The sequence below is a fragment of the Micromys minutus genome (genome assembly GCF_963924665.1).
Source record: "Micromys minutus genome assembly, chromosome: 1".
NCBI classification, from domain to species: domain Eukaryota; kingdom Metazoa; phylum Chordata; class Mammalia; order Rodentia; family Muridae; genus Micromys; species Micromys minutus.
In genome coordinates, this window is record NC_137969.1 from 28,701,545 (window position 1) to 28,718,500 (window position 16,956).

Here is a 16,956-nt window from a genome sequence, read left to right on the forward strand (position 1 = left end):
CTTAACACAAATCAACCACACAGCCTCACAGTGGAGGCCGGAGATACATTCATGATGGCTTTACTGGAGTATGGGGAAAGGTGTGGAGCATGTAGGTCACTGGGGGATGCCCTTCTTCTCTGCTTCCTGCCTATCATGATGTGAACGTTCACCTCCTCCTGCTCCCTCTCCTCTCTTCCTCCTCTTCCATGCCCTATGATTCACTGACAACCCAGCCTTAACCAAAAGAACCTTCTTCCCTCCCTCTGTCAAGGGTTTGGCATTGGGTTCAAGTGACCTTCAGTACAACACATACATCCTGGACCCTTCTCCTCCATTCCTGCTGGCCTCCACACACACAGACTCCAGCCAGGACTCTTCCCTTCATCTTAGACCTCTCCTCCATTCTGGTACCTTCCCTGCTACACTGTATTTCTCTTCTATATCCTGGATCCCTCTCTTCCATCCTCATCCTGGACTTCTCCTCCCCCAGATGATGTAACCTTATTCCCCCAGAAACCCCATAACTCCCCCTGGATTACTGCAATGGTCCTCCCACCCCCGGTTACTGAAATTGTTTAGACTGACTATTGAGTGCTTTTTTTTGTTCTTTCTTTTCCCCCTCCCCCCACCTGTGTTAGCATATATGTAACATATATGCAGATGCGTGGATGTGCACATGCATATAGGGTGACCTAAGGGGTTGACCTTAGGTGCTGTCATCTACTTCGCAGGTAAAGGGGCTCTCTCATTGGTGGACCTGGAATTCACCAAGCAGTCTAGACAATCCGGCTGACAAGTCCTAAGGAACTACGTGTCTCTCCACCTAGTTCTAGAATCACAAACCTGTGTCGCCATGCCCAGATTTTTTAAAATGGGAATTCTGGGGAATCAAAAAGCACTTAACTGATTGAGCCCTATCTCCTCAGCCTCAAGTGTTGGGTCTTTATACCAGAGAAGAGTTGAATATCACAAAGCACTTTTTTCCTTGCTTGATTGCTTTTTTACTCGGGAGATTGAACCCAGGGCATCACAGATGCTAAGCACGTACACTGTTGCTAAGTTACACCACTAGCTCATGAAATGTGTTCTCTATAAAACACTCCTCTGACATTTGAGTCTATGATGTTCTAGACATCCCAGAGGACCCTATGGTAAAGACACAGCCTCTGCTCTGGTGTGAGGGAGGAAACCCACACCTTGCTAACTTGTGCATGGCCAAATGCCACTGCTTGGAATGACATCCAGACACGATTCCTCCAGCTCATTGCTAAGGAGCCGGGTAGATCCAACCCAGGAACACCCAGGTGACCTTGGTGTTATTGCCAGGCCAAGATTTTGGTATCAAGTACTGAGCCCCCTCAATCCTAGGCAATGGCTGGTGTGAAGTTCTAGGAGAATTATTAAAGGCCACCTGGCTATGGAGGGGATAGGAGGCAGGGTTGGAGGGGGACAGCTGCCACAGGCCAGTGCTGTGTGTATCTGATGAACTCAGAAAAGCCTCAGCCCATATCAGAGCAGTGCCCACGGTTCCATCAGAGGACAATACAGTGTGGCAGGCAGTGTCCCCTGCCAGCTCTGCAAGGCCCATCTGCTCCTATTTGGTTTCAGGCAGTGGGCCAAGAATGCAGTCAAATGGTAGGAGTCAAATCGATGTGAAATGTGCAGAGGCGTGGCCCAGGATGATGATCTAGGAGGAGCAAAGCATTGCTAAATGATCAGAATTTGCAAGGAAAAAAATAGTTTAATGGAGACATGGGGAGATGCTGCATATGAAAGAAAAAGACCCAGCGTGACCTCAGACTTCTAAAGCCACATCTCTGTGGTGACACCTGCTCTGTGAATCAGCACTCCTGGTCTAACTGCCTGTTTGGCTCTGGGCTGTCAGTTTCCAGCCCGTTTTCCCTGCTGTTTTTCCACGTGAGATAAACAACCTAGCACCTCACTCTCTACTCATTCTCTACTGCCTCTTCCCTCCCCGTCGTCTCTCCTTCTTATCCTTCCTTGGTTGTTGTTGTTGCTGCTGTTTTGCTTTGTTTTTGTTCTGTTTTGTTGCTGTAGGAAGAGTGGCAGACAGAGATACAGACTAGGCAGACCATGTGTGGACCCTACAAAGTTGGTGTGGTGATGAGAAATGCACCCCTATGCGCTCATGTCTTTGATCACTGGGCCTCCAGTTGGCCATGATGCTTGGGGAGTTTATGAAAATTTTAGGACAAGGAGCCTTGCTGAAGGATGCAAGACAGGGCTTGAATATGAGCAACCCATGGCACAGACCTTGGGCTGAGAAAGGAGCTCCTGTGGTGGCACTATGTCACGCGTGGCTGTGTCTTGTGTGATACCAGTGAGTCTGCAGAAGCCTGAACCACAGTTGTGTGCTCCCTGGACTTCACCCCATTCACACTGTGTCTTACTAAGTGCTCACCTAGGGCTAGGCTTGGACCCAAGAGCCCAGTGAGGATGGGCGCAGGGGAGACAACTTCAGAGTTGAATCCTGGTACTGCTCCTGAGCCTGCACTTCCTCCTGTGTGCAGGGAAGGCAAAGCCATGCACCTTACAGACGATCTCACAGATGAAGGGAAGGCCCTGTTCTAGGAGGAACGTAGGGTAGAGGCCGCATCTCTGCCTGTGGTCTGCTTCCCACGGGGCCTTACATATGTAGCACGTGGGAAGCAAAGAAGCAAACAAGCCCAAAGCTGGTTTCGAGAACTAAACTAAACGATAAACATCCTTTTATAACCTTTTATTTTGCATTTTATTCCTTTATTCATGGACAGCGTCATAAAATGACAAGTCACCCCATGCATACAGGCTACATACACACAAGCATGCAAAGCTCTGCAGAAATACCAATGGCCCAGGGACTGGAGAGAGGGCTCCATAGTTAAGAGCACTTGCTACTCTTGCAGAGGACCAGAGTTCAGTTTCCAGCACCCACATCTGGCTCATATTTGTCTGTAACTTCAGCTCTAGGGGATATGACACCTCTTCTGGCCTCCATGAGTACACACACACACACACACACAGAGAGAGAGAGAGAGAGAGAGAGAGAGAGAGAGAGAAATAAAATAATCTTTAAAACAATAGGCCACAAAAATCAGCTATCTGTTCACCCAGTCACCCCCTACAACCGGTTTAAGCCTGCTGACAAACTGTATCCATATCTCTTGTCACTTTCCAGCACTCCTGGCTGAAGCCTGCATTCTCCACTGATTCTGCCCAATCGTATTTCAATAAACAAGCTTCTGACATAGGAAACAAGTCTTAAGAAATAACACTTGCCTTTTGAAAAACCCATCATCCATCCGCAGCCACTCACAGACTAAGCAAGCTAGAGATACAATTACAGTGGCCAAGCACAGGTTAGAAAGATGCCAATCTCGGTCACCGTGTTCTTGTGACAGAGTTATCTTGGAGATGTCCTCGGACATGCCCTGTAAGTTCTTAGAGGATGAAGGCTCATTCCTTGGTGTTATCAGAAGCCATGATGGGATGTGCTTCCTTATACAGCCCCAGGGCCACTGGGTCAGGGGAACTCTCAGGGAGGCAGTGACCAGGACAGGAAAGCCAGGGTGCTAGTTAAACAGAAAGCAGACTAAAGCCACAATGAGGTATCCGGGTGGAGTCAGAGACTACAGGAGAGACACACAGGCTTGGAAATTCATTCCATCTGGTATGGAGGGAGGAGGGCGGAAGGAGGAGGCAACACATGACTCAGGTTTTCAGCTATTCATGGAAAGAGGGAAGTTCAGAGGAGGTTTCATGGAGAAAATTACAGTTCCTGTCACCAGAACTTGTTCAAAATGTTGGCATGCACAGCACACCTCCGAAACCCTCCCTGTCCGTTTATCACTCTCTGCAGCAGCCTTATGTTAAATGTTACCCAAAACACCTCAAACAAACACGCACATGTCATCACTGTCACACGCACGCACACATGTCCATGCATTCCTTCTCAGCCTCTTAACACACGAAACTCTGAGCATTTTCAAACCTGTTCCAATCAAATCCAACATGACGGGGCTACCTCCTGAGGGGGTCTCAGTGCCTTAACCCACAGACATGTAAGCTCCACAATTCCAGAAGTGCTTCGCTGTGGACAGGTTTCTGGCTCTCCATCTTTCATATCAAAAATGATACTCTTTTCTTGGGGCCCAGCCTCCAAGGAGTTGGCTCTGGAAAGCTGAACTCACTGGGGGTCTACCATGCATACTGAACCATTTTGTTACTTGGCCCCACTCTGAAGTAGGTCCAGCTCATCAAATATGCAATGGTCTTCAGCCAGAGAATCGATTGTATTCTCACTTGGACACCACCTTTTTTTCTCCAAGATCTATACCAGTAAGTGCTTCTTAATCTTCCTAATGCTGAGACCCTTTAATACAGTTCCTCATGTGGTGACCCCCAACCATAAAATTGTGTGTTGCTACTTTACAAATGTAATTTTGCTTCTGTTATGAATCGCAATATAAACATCTGGTAGGCACAACTCACAGGCTGAGAAACACTGGTCTAATGCTTTGAGGTCTTTCTTGTCAACTTAGCCATTTCTGAGGGTAGACCAGAATGGGCAATGAATACATTTAAAAATGTTTCTGTCTAAAACTGTGCCCTGAGGAACATATGTCACCTATGGGGACAAACAAGCAACTGTCACACAACACAGGATTCTGCCTCGCTTCATCAATTTTGTGAATATGAGAAAGGTCATGATGGTAATTTTATTTCTCTATTATGACTTGCTGGGACAAATACCTTTGAAAATTATGTATCACTTATGAATTCTTCACTAATTTCATTTCATTAAATGTTCTCTGTGAGACAAGAAGTAGGAACAAAACACTCACAATGGGAACCAGCAACAGTGACAACAAACTAGCATGTGAAACCGTATTCCTGGGTGGCATCTGAACAGATACATAATTGGGGTGTTGGGCAATGGAAGATTTCTCATCTTCCATCTTCTATCTTACCACATCGTTGGAAAGAAGTAAAACTGTGCACAGTGACCCATACCTCCCAGAAATGCCACTTCCACGTGACAGAATTTGTAAGCAGCATCCTTTAACTCCTGCTAACAGAAATGTCACTGTGCCCATCTGTTGACCTTGGCACTGTGAGGTAAAACAAAACAAAACAACAACAACAACAACAAAACCAGGCTGATGGAATGACTAGACTGCCTCACAGGCCCAAGGGAAAAGCTGATATTTCTTGTTGGAACCAGTCCCTGGCATTAAAGCCAAGCCCAGTGAGAGCAGTCCCCATATTTCCATGTTGTCATTGCTGGTCCCCAAGATTCCCTCTTTGGGGCAGAGACTTTTGAAGTTGAGCTCTTCCTTCCAGAATGCTCAGTGGTGGCACCTGCAATATATTTTGTGACCACATATTTGCAGGGCCCAGAGCCAACCATGATCAGGACCCACAGAAGAGATAAGAAGTCACAGAGGGAGGAATGAGTCAGGCATGGGAGTCGGGGGAATCTTGAAGCTTGGCTGACTGGCAGTCAGAGTGTTTCTTTATTTAAACAGAACTCAGTAGGCAGGGATAGACTCGGGTTGTTCCAAAACATAGATCACATCAGTTTTATCCCTAGACACATGTTATATGTCCTCTTGGTCATAAGTTTAGTCATCATTGATAAACACAATGACAGAGCACATTTATCATCTACAATCTTTTGCCATCGTCAACCCCACAGCCCAAGTTTTAAGAATCTATCAGCATACTTTGCCAAAGCATGACAGCCCGTTCTGAGGCTGGTAGCTTTTGTGGATTCAAGGGTACTAGACAGAAAGAAAATCTCCAAGCCAGTCTGGGCTGATTGTCATGAGCCAAGCAATGAATTATCAACCTTTAGTGGTCAGAGTGCTAATTGTCATTAGGCCCAAGAAAAATCTTCAGGACAAAGCTGCTGCAGTTCTTATTCCATTTTTTGGCATAATAAATGTTTATACCTTTGTAGAATTCATTTATGTGTTTAACCTCGGTATTCTTTGTTCCTTGGTCATATGGCACCACAGTGACCCTGGATGCACTAACTTTTCTAACTTTATTCCTTTTTTATTTTTCCCATTGATCCACACCATTCTTTGTCCATCAGTATAAGCCCCTGTGTAGGGCAAAGGTAGTTCCAGCTGATGTAACTTCGTTGCTGTCTTTTCACCAAGGGGCATACCATATGCGGGACCCCAATCTTATATGCCGCGCCATTGCCTGAGTGAACAGTAAGAGGCTTTTAATCAGATCTGCTGCCAACTTCTGTAGCCCACCAAATCCTGTTTACCTTTTAAAGTTTACTTTGTTCTGATTCTCTTGTTCCTGAGTAAGTACAGTATCTTGGAGTCGGAGCCTTACAAGGGGATCTCTGACATCTTTCAGATACAACCTACAGGGCCTAAGGAAGACCTTCAAGTAGGGCTAGATAACATTACTCCCTAAAAGCCAGAGGGGTCGTTTGCTCAGGACTTTCCTGGGGAAGCTTAAAAGAAGTACTCCTGGGAGAAGGAATAAATGATTCATAAGAAATTTCCCATCAATCCAATATCCCCAAGTTGTACAAATATCAAAAGCTCCCAAAGCATGCAGAACATGGAGATTGAGACCAAAAATGAAAGACACCATGACCAGAAAAGCATCATGTGGCTCAGCTCTGCTGGGTCTTTGTCAAACAGCTGTGCTGGCTTTATGACCGAAGTGTAGGTAAGACTGTGTCACAGACTAGCAGACTAATTTAGTTAAATTAAGGAAGAATATATTTAGATGTTTTAAAAGATACATGATTCCCAACCCTGAAGATCTACACAAGTTCTGCTGTGGATCCCTTTGTTACGTGTTCTGAATCCAGATGATTAATTAGCAGATCTGTGAAGACCAACAACGCCACACAGTAGAAGCAGGAGTGGGCTCCACACCATGAGTCGTACGTGAATCAGTCTGACCAAGCGTGTGCCACGTCTGCTCTGCCAAGACTGCCTTCTTTTTTGTTTGCATTTGATAAATACTGTCTTAGAAACGGTTCAAAATAAAAGACCAGGCATCTACAGTCCTTTGGTGATGAAGTGCATGTGAGCAAATCTGTCTTGTTCTGATTCACTGCTTGTAAAGCAATGGCATCCACTCCGGTTTGTTTCTGCATCGTGATTTAGGTATCACAGACTAAGAATAAAGGTAGTTGTCAAGGTCAGCTGAAGGATTTCAGGTATTTATATTTCACATTTTTAGAGAGAGACTGGTTTCACTTTAAACTCATGGCATGTTTCCCCTTTCCTTTTATATGTGGATCTCACGGCAGTGTTAGGAGCATAGCTACAGCTCTTGCAGAAGGCCTGGGTTCGAGTCCCAATACCCTCATATGGTTCACAACCATCTGTAACTCCTGTTCCAGGAGATCCAGTGTCCTCTTCTGACCTCCAAAGGCACCTTAAGTTAATCTAAAATATAATTATTTTAGAAGCAGCTGAACAGGACCAGACGTGATTGAGTTGGTAAAGGGACCTGCTGCTAAGCCTGGTGACCTAGGTCAAGTGGGTGAAACCACACCGTGGAAGGAGAGAACTGAATCCCCAAAGTCACTGTCTGACTTCCACGTGGGTGTCAGGCTTGGCATGCATTCCCCTTCACCCAATAGCTAAATAAATAAGCCACAGCTAATTAGTTCTTTAGAATATGTTCTTTAGCCTGGCCCATCTTCATTTAGATGTATATATGAATAAGCTCAACTGTCTGAACCATAACAAGAATGTTAAAAATCACAACCTCACAACTAACGTGGTTTGACACCAAGGGTTCATTTCCTGACTTCAAACAAACATTCCTTACAACCATGCTGTACAGCTTGTCTGGAAATACATTTCTGTAAACCTTGTGTCTTGGTAACATACTTCTGTTTTTCAAAAGAAAGAAAAAGATGATCCCATGTTTTCTCCTACCGCTCATCCTTACCTACTTAAAAGTTTTAAATGTTTTATGCGATTCTATTCTTCTGATGTAGCCCTGGCTGGCCTGGAACTTGCTACATAGATCAGATTGGCCTTGAACTCACAAAAATTTGCCTGCCTCTGCCTCCCAGATACTGGGAGTAAGGAACGGACCTCCATACCCAAGAGAAACTTGTAAGAGAAATGCTGTTTATTTTCTTAATTAGTTTATTTAATGTATGTGAGTACAGTGTAGCTGTCTTCAGACACACCAGAAGAAAGCATCAGGTTCCATTATAGATGGATTGCTATAATGGTTATATAATAATTATAGTGGTTGCTGGGAATTGAACTTGGACCTCTGGAAGAGCAGTAAGTGATCTTAACCACTGAGCCATCTCTCCAGCCCGAAATGCTCTGTTTCTTTTTTCACCCGGACAGGGGACCTTGCCCCTCACAGCCCTAAGGGAAAGAGATTCTCCGTAAGAGAAAGGCTTGTCTTTTCTCAGAGTTGGTTCAGACACTGTGATCCTGGCCTATGAAGAACTACTGAGATCCTGAGACAGTGGCTACTGAATACAAACAGAAATACAGCATTGTGAAGAAGGCTAAGGACACACACACACATACACAACACTGGCTACAGCGGAGCAGCCAAAAGTTGTCCTGCTACTGTAAAGATCATGAGCCGCAGAACTGCAAGGGGCTTGGGCCTTGGGCCCAGTGGCCGAATGGTCACACTTGGACTAGAAAAGGGGGTTTTGATCAGAAGTGAGAATGGGAAGCCAGGGATAGTGGCACAAACTTGTGATTCCAGCACTGGGTAGAGGCACAAGGGTCATGAGTTTCAAGGTCAGCCTGGATTACAAAGGGAGATTGTCTCAGAGAGAACGCACCAGGAGGGACACCAGAGCAGAAAGGCTGTGGAGGAAGCTGGAAATTCTAGACAGCAAAGCAGAGAAGGGACTGACCCAGCTCCTCCAAGGGGCATCTGCTGAGTCTGGACACACACTGTGAGCAGGGTGCCACTTGGGTAAGCTTCAAAAACTCATTCTTCCAGCCTCAGTTTCCCCTTCCCAGATTTTATATGTAATTGAGAACATGGGATGGAAAAGTGTCAGGACCATTCATTCCATTGGCCAAGGCAAGTAACAACTGTGCCCCTGTGGACTCTGGAAACATCCCAACGAAACAACAGAAGTGGTCTTACACCCACATATGTGCACGCACACTCGCACACATACACACAAGAGAAAGAGAGAGAGAGAGACTTTTCCCTTCTTCGTCTTCCAAACCAGAATTTATCTCTACAATCTTGTCAGCAGGTGATAAGGACTTTTTTTCTTAGTGGCCTAGAGATTCTACATCCTTAGATTACCTTCAAAGGCCAGTTCTCTATACAGTTATCAGGAGAATCGAGACTATGAGACATCTTTACTCTTCTAATACAAACACAACAGTCCAGTGTGAGGCGAGGCCGCAAGCCTATCTAGACCTCCACAGCTTAGCATTCCCACTAAGCCCAGACAACACTGGAGGCTGGAGTCCAGGATGTCTATGCAGTGGTACAATCGTGGAACGGGCTCTTCAGTCTCAGGTGTCCAACCTCGTGCTTCAGAACACTCTTTGCAAAACTGACATTTTTCTAAGTGCTCAAGGAAGACTTGGCTCTTTAGAGGGGAGATCACTGAAGAGCTGCAGGCCTTGAGCAAAAAGTCTCTGGGCAAGTGACAGGATGGCAAAGCTTTCTCCTCCTCTCAAGCCTCAGAGTGCTCCCTTGTAAAATAAAATGACATCAGAATCTACCTCACACCATGGCCAGAGGGAGGAAGTGAAGTAAATGAAGTATGTCACCACAATTGACGTTGTGTGTGCCCCACCCCCATGCCTCCAGATTTAAAAAAAAAAAAAAAAAAAAAACTCAGCAATTCACAAAAATGGTCCTTGTCATTGCACAGCTGGAGCGGATGCTAGTAAAGATTAAAACTGCCGTCTGGAAAGGCTCCCCCTCTGTCTTGCTTGGCAAGCTAACTCTAAGGACAGTGTATTCCGGGTTATAGCCGAGTGACCAAGACACTACTAGAGCAGGTCACACTCACACATTCTGGCTTCTCCTCCACCAGAAAGTAAATGCAGTCGGTGACCCTCAGCTTGGTGCAAGGGCCACATTTAACCAGCGCAGCACAAGCATTCTCAGCCATAGCGTACTTAGCCTCTGAACTTGTCTCCAAAGGGCTCAGAAGAACCTGAAGCACTGTTAGCAGAGGAAACTCAAGCTTTGGCAAACAGCATGGCGGGAAATCTAACAGTGAAGAAGAACCTTCTTGAAGGGTGACCCTGGGCAGTCCTCACACGGGAACTTTTAGAAAAGCCATCTCTCAGGAGCTCTCCTCAGGCCTATGGCAAGAGGGATTCAGTGGGAGGCCTGGACATTCTTGCAGCAACCCCACTAAGCTTGGGAATCACTTGTCTAGAGCGACCTGAGATCCCAAAGCTTAAACTCCCAGGAAACAGCTATCGTGAAAGGGAAGTTAGCTCCCCCCTCTATCCAGCATTAGCGTGCTGAACCCACGCTGCTTCTGGAATGAGGAAGGTTACAGAAGAGCATTATCTGCTTTGCACAAAATGTCAACTCGGGGGTCCCAAAGGGTACACACTGTGTGTGCTATATCTATCTCTGGGTCGGCTAGTCCCAGCCCAAGGCCTAGCAACCAGCAGGTGTCAGCAAAGGTAGGAACCAAACGGAGTAACCACATGAAGAGAGACCTGCAGCCCTTCCCAAGAGTGGAGTTCACTAGCTGCCTCCCTTGTGAACACAATGAACCAGACGCAGCAAGGACTCCGTAGGGCTGGCTTTGGCTGTCCTCCCAGGCTCCCCAATTACCAAAACAGGAGGGGAACTAAACACCTACTCCATTCCATCTCCCTACTCATCCTTTTAAACTGGAGCTTGCCAGAGGCCATGTCCACAGGTCACATCTTCCCTTGGCAGGTGCCAGACATTAACATCTACAGAAGTTCATGCAAACATCTCAGAACGGTCGTGGTGACACCCCACAGTCGAGGCCAGCCATCACCACCACCCTCCAACCTCAGATATCCCACCTCGGTACTTCCGTACCTGTAGTAGGACAGCAGGCCATTGCCGAGCACGAACCAGCGGCGCTGGTAGCCCTTCAGGTAGTTAGTCCACTTGAGGAGCCAGCCCTTGTAGCTGTCCAGAGGTGGTGAGACCATGAGGACACCAGTCCCTGATACTGGACTCCCGGAAGAAGTCTTCGCCTGTCCTGGTCGCAGAAGAGACGGGGTCTTCGGCGCTGACTTGGACTCAAGTTTGGTGACAGGCAAACTCCCTGCTGTTGACCGCAGCGGGGTTGGCAGCTCTGGTGAAGTTTTGGTGATGGGCCCAGACCCTACTCTTGGGGTCACTTCTGGTCCCGGCCACAAGTCCTGTAGTTCCGATTCTTGCCCAGCCCCAGAGGGCCGAGGCACAGATGTCGTCTGGGACCCAGGTTCGGATCTCGACGCTGGCACAGAAATTAGCTGGCACTCCTGTTCCGACAGCAACTCCCGCTCTGGTGCCTGCAGAGGCTGGGGCTGAGGCTTTGGCGCCGCCGGCCCTGAGCCAAACGTGGACGAGTTCATGCCCGGCGCCGCCGTGTGGCAGGACAGGCAGGGCACAACCGTGAACAGCGACGAGAGCCCGCGGGAGCGGCCAGCGCAGCCGCCGCCTCGGCTCAGAGCGGCCGCTTTCCCCATAGAGCCGTGGACCCGAGCGCGGCCGAGCGCGGAGTGGGGGCGGGGCGGGGCGGGAGTGGGTGGAGCCTATTCGGAGGGCGGGGCCGGGCGGGGTTGGAGGAGTGGGCGGGATGGGTGGGGCTCTCACGTGCGCGGTAGAGATGGGGGCGCGAGTGGGTCCGAGTGGGTCCCTCCGCCACTCTGGCTCAGGTGGAACACCGTGGGCTAAGAGTTGGGCAGACGACTTGAAAGGCACCTCACGCTTCAGGCTGTTGTCCCTCCTGTGCCAGGCGCTGGGAGAACAATGCAGAATGAAGACCAGGCGGGCGCATTCGCCACACTACTCTGGGCAGTGGGTGGTTTGTAGACAGCAAATCTCAAACTCTGGGAGTCCGATCTTCTGGGGAAATCCAGCCTAAGCCAAATTCCTAGTTATTGAAACTGTAGCCACGCCACAAGCTTCCTTTGGCTCATCTGTATAATGAAGATAATTCAAAGGCTGTGTAATAAGATACGAGGCACATTTGGCATAGTAGATGCTCCGTGAACATCACTGAGTTATTAACTACAGAGCTCTGTGGTACATTTTTGTCAGCGACCAGAGCAGGAGATGAGAACAAGGTTGACAAGCTTGGGAAGCAGCCACTGTGCATGCACGTGTCAGATGTGTGTGCAGCCCTCAGGGAAGGAAGCTAACTAATAAATTCTTAATGACATGTTTCGACTCCTGGAACAAATTGCCATGCTCCCTTAGATGACGGGCCTGTCATTAGTTCTACCAAAGTTGAGCAAGAGTCACAGTAGAGACAAGGTCTGCAGAGTCAGAGGGACAGGAAGACCTTCAAGGAGAAACCAGTGTGTACAAAGGCCCAAATCAGGGAGAACAGCTTATCTGGCAAATGGCTTAACAGTTCAGTGTTTGACAAGAGTAGGGCAGGACACAGGACACAGAACAGCTGTCCCATACCCCACCACAAGGAAGGCCCCTCATCCTAGAGAAACTGGGGCTTCTAGGAATAAGGGAGATTCACACACACACACACACACTTACTTTAAAAAGTGTGTGTGTGTTGAAACAGGGTCTTGATATGTAGACCAGGCTGATCTCCACCTCCAAATGTTTGTTTCTCAGCACCAGAGTTCTAGGATTCCAGATGTGAGGCATCATCCATAGCCCAGAGATTTCACTTTTAAAATTCTAGGCAAAAAAAGAAAGACTTTAAAATTGCTGATCTTTCCCAAAGAAATGTCACTACAAGTCTGGAACAGGAATTTCACAAGATAGACTGACCCTCCTGGAGCAGGAGCAATGGCCAATCTTGCCGAGGACCTGGGATTCAGTTCCCAGAACACACACAGCTACTCACACCCAGGGGAACTGGTGCCCTTTTATGGCCTCTGCAGGCACACATGTGGTGTATGGGCATATAGGGGCAGGCAAAACAGTCATGCACATTAAAAATTAAATAGGTAAATAAAAGGAGGAAAGAACAGATTAACTTACCTGGAAGTTCTTGTCATAGTGGAAAACCAAGGGCCATTCAAGACTACTGTGTTAACATCTGTTTTATCCAAAGAACTCTGGAGCCAATTTAAGCATGACCTTATAAATCAGATAAAACAATTTGAGCATCAGTAAAAATAATCCCTATTGCAATGGGTTGTAAAGCCATACATTAAACTCACAAGTCCCTAAAGTCATTTAAAAGCAAATGTATGTATGCATGTGTGTGTGGTGTATGTATGTGCATTCACCTGTGTAAATGAGGGTTATGCACACGCCATGGCCAGAGGACAGCTTGGGTGTTGTTTTTTGCCTTCAGCCTTGTTTGAGACTGGATTTCTTTGTTTTTCTCTGGCCTATGCTATGCTAGCGGGATGACAAACTGCTGGGGATTCTCCTGTCTCTGTCACATCTCCCCTGCTCCCACTGCTGAAGTCACAAATGTGTACCAGCATGCATTCCTTTTCCTTGTGTGTGTGTATGCACATGTGTGGGAGTGCCCGTGTATGTACCTGTGTGTAGGAGCTGAAGGACAACCCTGCATGTAACTCCAAATCTACTATTTTTTGAGACAGAGTCACTAAATGATCTGGAACTTGTCAAGTAGACTAGGTGGCTGGCCAATCAAGTCACAGGGGTCCACCTGTGTCTGCCTCCCAGGGGCTAGAATTTAAGTACAGGCCACCACAAGTTCTCTTTCCATGAGTTCTGGGAATCAAACTCAAATCTTTGTGCTTTTAAGTCAGGTACTTTACCTACGGAACTATCATGACTCCTAATTAAATTTCTTTAGAAAAATGTTTTATTGGGATTGAGAGATGGCTCAGTGGTTAAGGGCACAGGCTAAGCTTCAAAAGGACCCAGGGTTCCATTTCCAGCACCCACACAGCAGCTCACAACTTTCTGTGACTCCAATTCAAAGGGATTTGATGCCCTCTTCTGGCCTCCACAGGCACCAGGCACTCATGAGTTGCACTGACATACATGTAGGCAAGAAATCCACATATACACATATACCACAAGGATAAATACAACTTAGAAATATTTTAAAATAAAAGTATTTTACTATTTTTGCCTGAGAAAAAGAAATATCACCTGTGTTTTACATGTTTGTGTAGAAAAAGGCAGACAAAAGTCTGAAAGAGATATTCCCACTCTAGGTTGTGTGTGAGTCTGTGCTGATCACATTCCAGGAAGGAAAAATATGTGTGTGTAGGTATATGTTTTTTACAGCCTACTTTAACAATGGTTCAACCTCCCCTCTAATCTACCACCCACCAGAGTTAAAGAAAGGTTATTAGGACATGGAGGAGTGGGTCTGTTTAGAAATAGTTCATTGGGGTAATTCTAATCTCTGGTGTTCTCAGTCCAGTCCAGTAGCAAACACCAAACACAAAGCAACAGCTGCATTTCAGTGCACTCAGCAGACACCACACATGAACCAACAACTGCATTCCAGAGCACTCAGTAGATACCACATATGAATCAGGAAGGGCAGCTCAGTCCAGAAGAAACAGAGAGGTTTGCTAACCAGCCTGAGTCTGAGGAAGTGGGAAGAAGCCACAGAGAGTTCTGTGGTGAGTTTCTCTCTAGGAAGTCACCACAAGTGAAGCTCAGCAATGTAATGTAAGGTGAACCAATCCGAGCCAGTCCTCAGCTGCATGTCATCAGATAAGAATAGTGAGGTAAACAAAGAGAACCAATTCAAGCTCCCACTGTCTGTAGGTCATATTTATTTATTTTTATTGGATATTCTCTGTATTCACATTTCAGATGTTATCCCCTTGACCCCAATCCCACCCCTCATAACCCCTTGTAGGTTATATTTATATTCTTTCTAAACATCATGAGTCCTTTCAAAACATCTCAAAACATCATTTCACCTGTATGCCCCAGCAAAACATCATTTGACATATTTGACATAACTGATGTTTCAAAGAAACCAGAAGTTCCCACTTTGCATGTGTGGATGTGTATCATATATATATATATATATATATATATATATATATATATATATATATATATACATACATACACATACACATACATATACATATATGAACAAATATATGATGTGCATATATTATATACACACGTGTGTATAAACATGTACATGTGTATGTAAACATACATATGTGTGTTATTTGTGTGTATATTTATATATATGTGACTATATGCATACACATATGTGTACATATATCCATACATAGATATATATGACAAAAATATAAGTCTATAACTTGTTTATGAAGCTACAGCAAAGGTCTGTGTGATTTAGGCTAGTTCCTCAGTTTGGTGTTAGTAAGAGGAAGGGGAATCTCTAAGCCCAGTGGGAGGTTTGTATCGCTGGGGAAATTCCCTTGAATGGGTAATAGAAATTCACCCACTTAACTTTAACCACTTTAAAGCTAGCGACTTTGCCCCACCAAGCCATTACCACCGTGAAATGTTGCCTTGACGCAGGCCACCAGGCATGCCTCTACCTGATGACAGAGCCAAAGAAAACTTCTCTCCCCATAAACAGTGTCTCTGGGCTTTCATTACAGTAATAGAACATGAGTAAGGAAGCATCACACGTGAGGGAGCACAGTAGTTTAGGTAATAAAATCTGTCAGGTGTGGTGGCCTGTGCCTGTACTCCTAGCACTTTAGAGGCTAAGGCAGGAGGATTGTTGTAAGTTTTTGGCCAGTCTGGGTTAGCTATATAGTACCATACCAAACCAACAAGAGTTACATAGAAAAATTCATCTCAAAACATAAAAAAAAAAGAGTCCTAACAAAAAGGCAATGAAATCCCTTTTAGCTTTCTGTCCTAACATGTAGCCTTGTAGCCTACAGCCTTCAGTAGTTCTTGCTGTGAAGTGATCAGGGTTTACATTTTTTTCTGTATTTTCATTTCAATGTGATGGAGAAATTTGGGAGACAAACATAGATGCTTGTCAAGTGCCTTGATTTCTACTTTGAGACTTGCAAATCTCAAAGCCAGTGGCTTGAAATCCATAAGAAGATCCTAGGCTCCTGAAAGTCTGTGATGTTGCCTGCGTGATACACCAAGAGTGCGCTTATTAAGTCTTTCCACACAGTTTATCAAGACTTTGGACACGTTAGGACTGTTCTAGAGGGAAGGTTCCCTGTGTCACAGAATCTATGCACTTCAACTTCTGTATATATTGCACACATTACAATGGAATGCTTTAAGCTAGTCGATTAATGTACAAGTTGTTTCGTCTCTGAAAGAAAGACACTCCACAGGGACAGATTAACAGAGGAAAGGTTTATTCTGCTCACAGGCCAAAGTGGTTTTGTTGCTTGTGATAGGAAAGTAGAGCAGAGAGGCTGTAGCAGGAGGGTGGGCGCAGTGGCTGCTTACATGGTGGTAGACCAGTAAGCAGAGAGCATCCAGAACAAGATCTGTAACCCTTAGAGGCCCATCTTCAGAAGCTAAAGGTGCCCAGCTCTCCCTGGAATTAAAAAAATTAAAAAATTAAAAAAAGAAGATTAAAAATCACTGTTAGTGTTAAGAAGTTCCTTAAACTCACACTTGGAAGCACTTCTAACATTTGTTTTTTTGTAAACAAGCAGAGACAGCAGGCAGTGTGGAAATTTGACTCACTAATTACCAGCTGTAGGACTCAGTCTTGTTATCTTGGCTGCCTCTACCAAAAAGTCTGTCAAACAGGTAGCCAAACCTGCCTTATGCCAACACCAAGCACCTCGAACACTACCAATGCCCAGATCCTAAAGGTACAGCTTCGGGCCAGCCTCTGTGTGTGTGTGTGTGTGTGTGTGTGTGTGTGTGTGTGTGTGTGTGTGT

At 45.9% G+C, this 16,956-nt stretch overlaps 1 protein-coding gene across 2 annotated transcripts in view; it reads right to left on the reverse strand.

Annotated features, from left to right (window-relative positions):
• Positions 1 to 11,657, reverse strand: part of OSBP2 (oxysterol binding protein 2) — a gene marked incomplete at its 5' end in the record, with an annotated part of 139,546 nt that extends 127,889 nt beyond the window's left edge. For both annotated transcript variants that reach the window (XM_080931986.1, XM_080931985.1), the window contains one exon: positions 11,020 to 11,657. In XM_080931986.1, coding sequence (XP_080788112.1) covers positions 11,020 to 11,657 — 638 coding nt within the window. The remainder of the gene's footprint in view (positions 1 to 11,019) is intronic.
• Between the last annotated feature and the right edge of the window lie 5,299 nt (positions 11,658 to 16,956).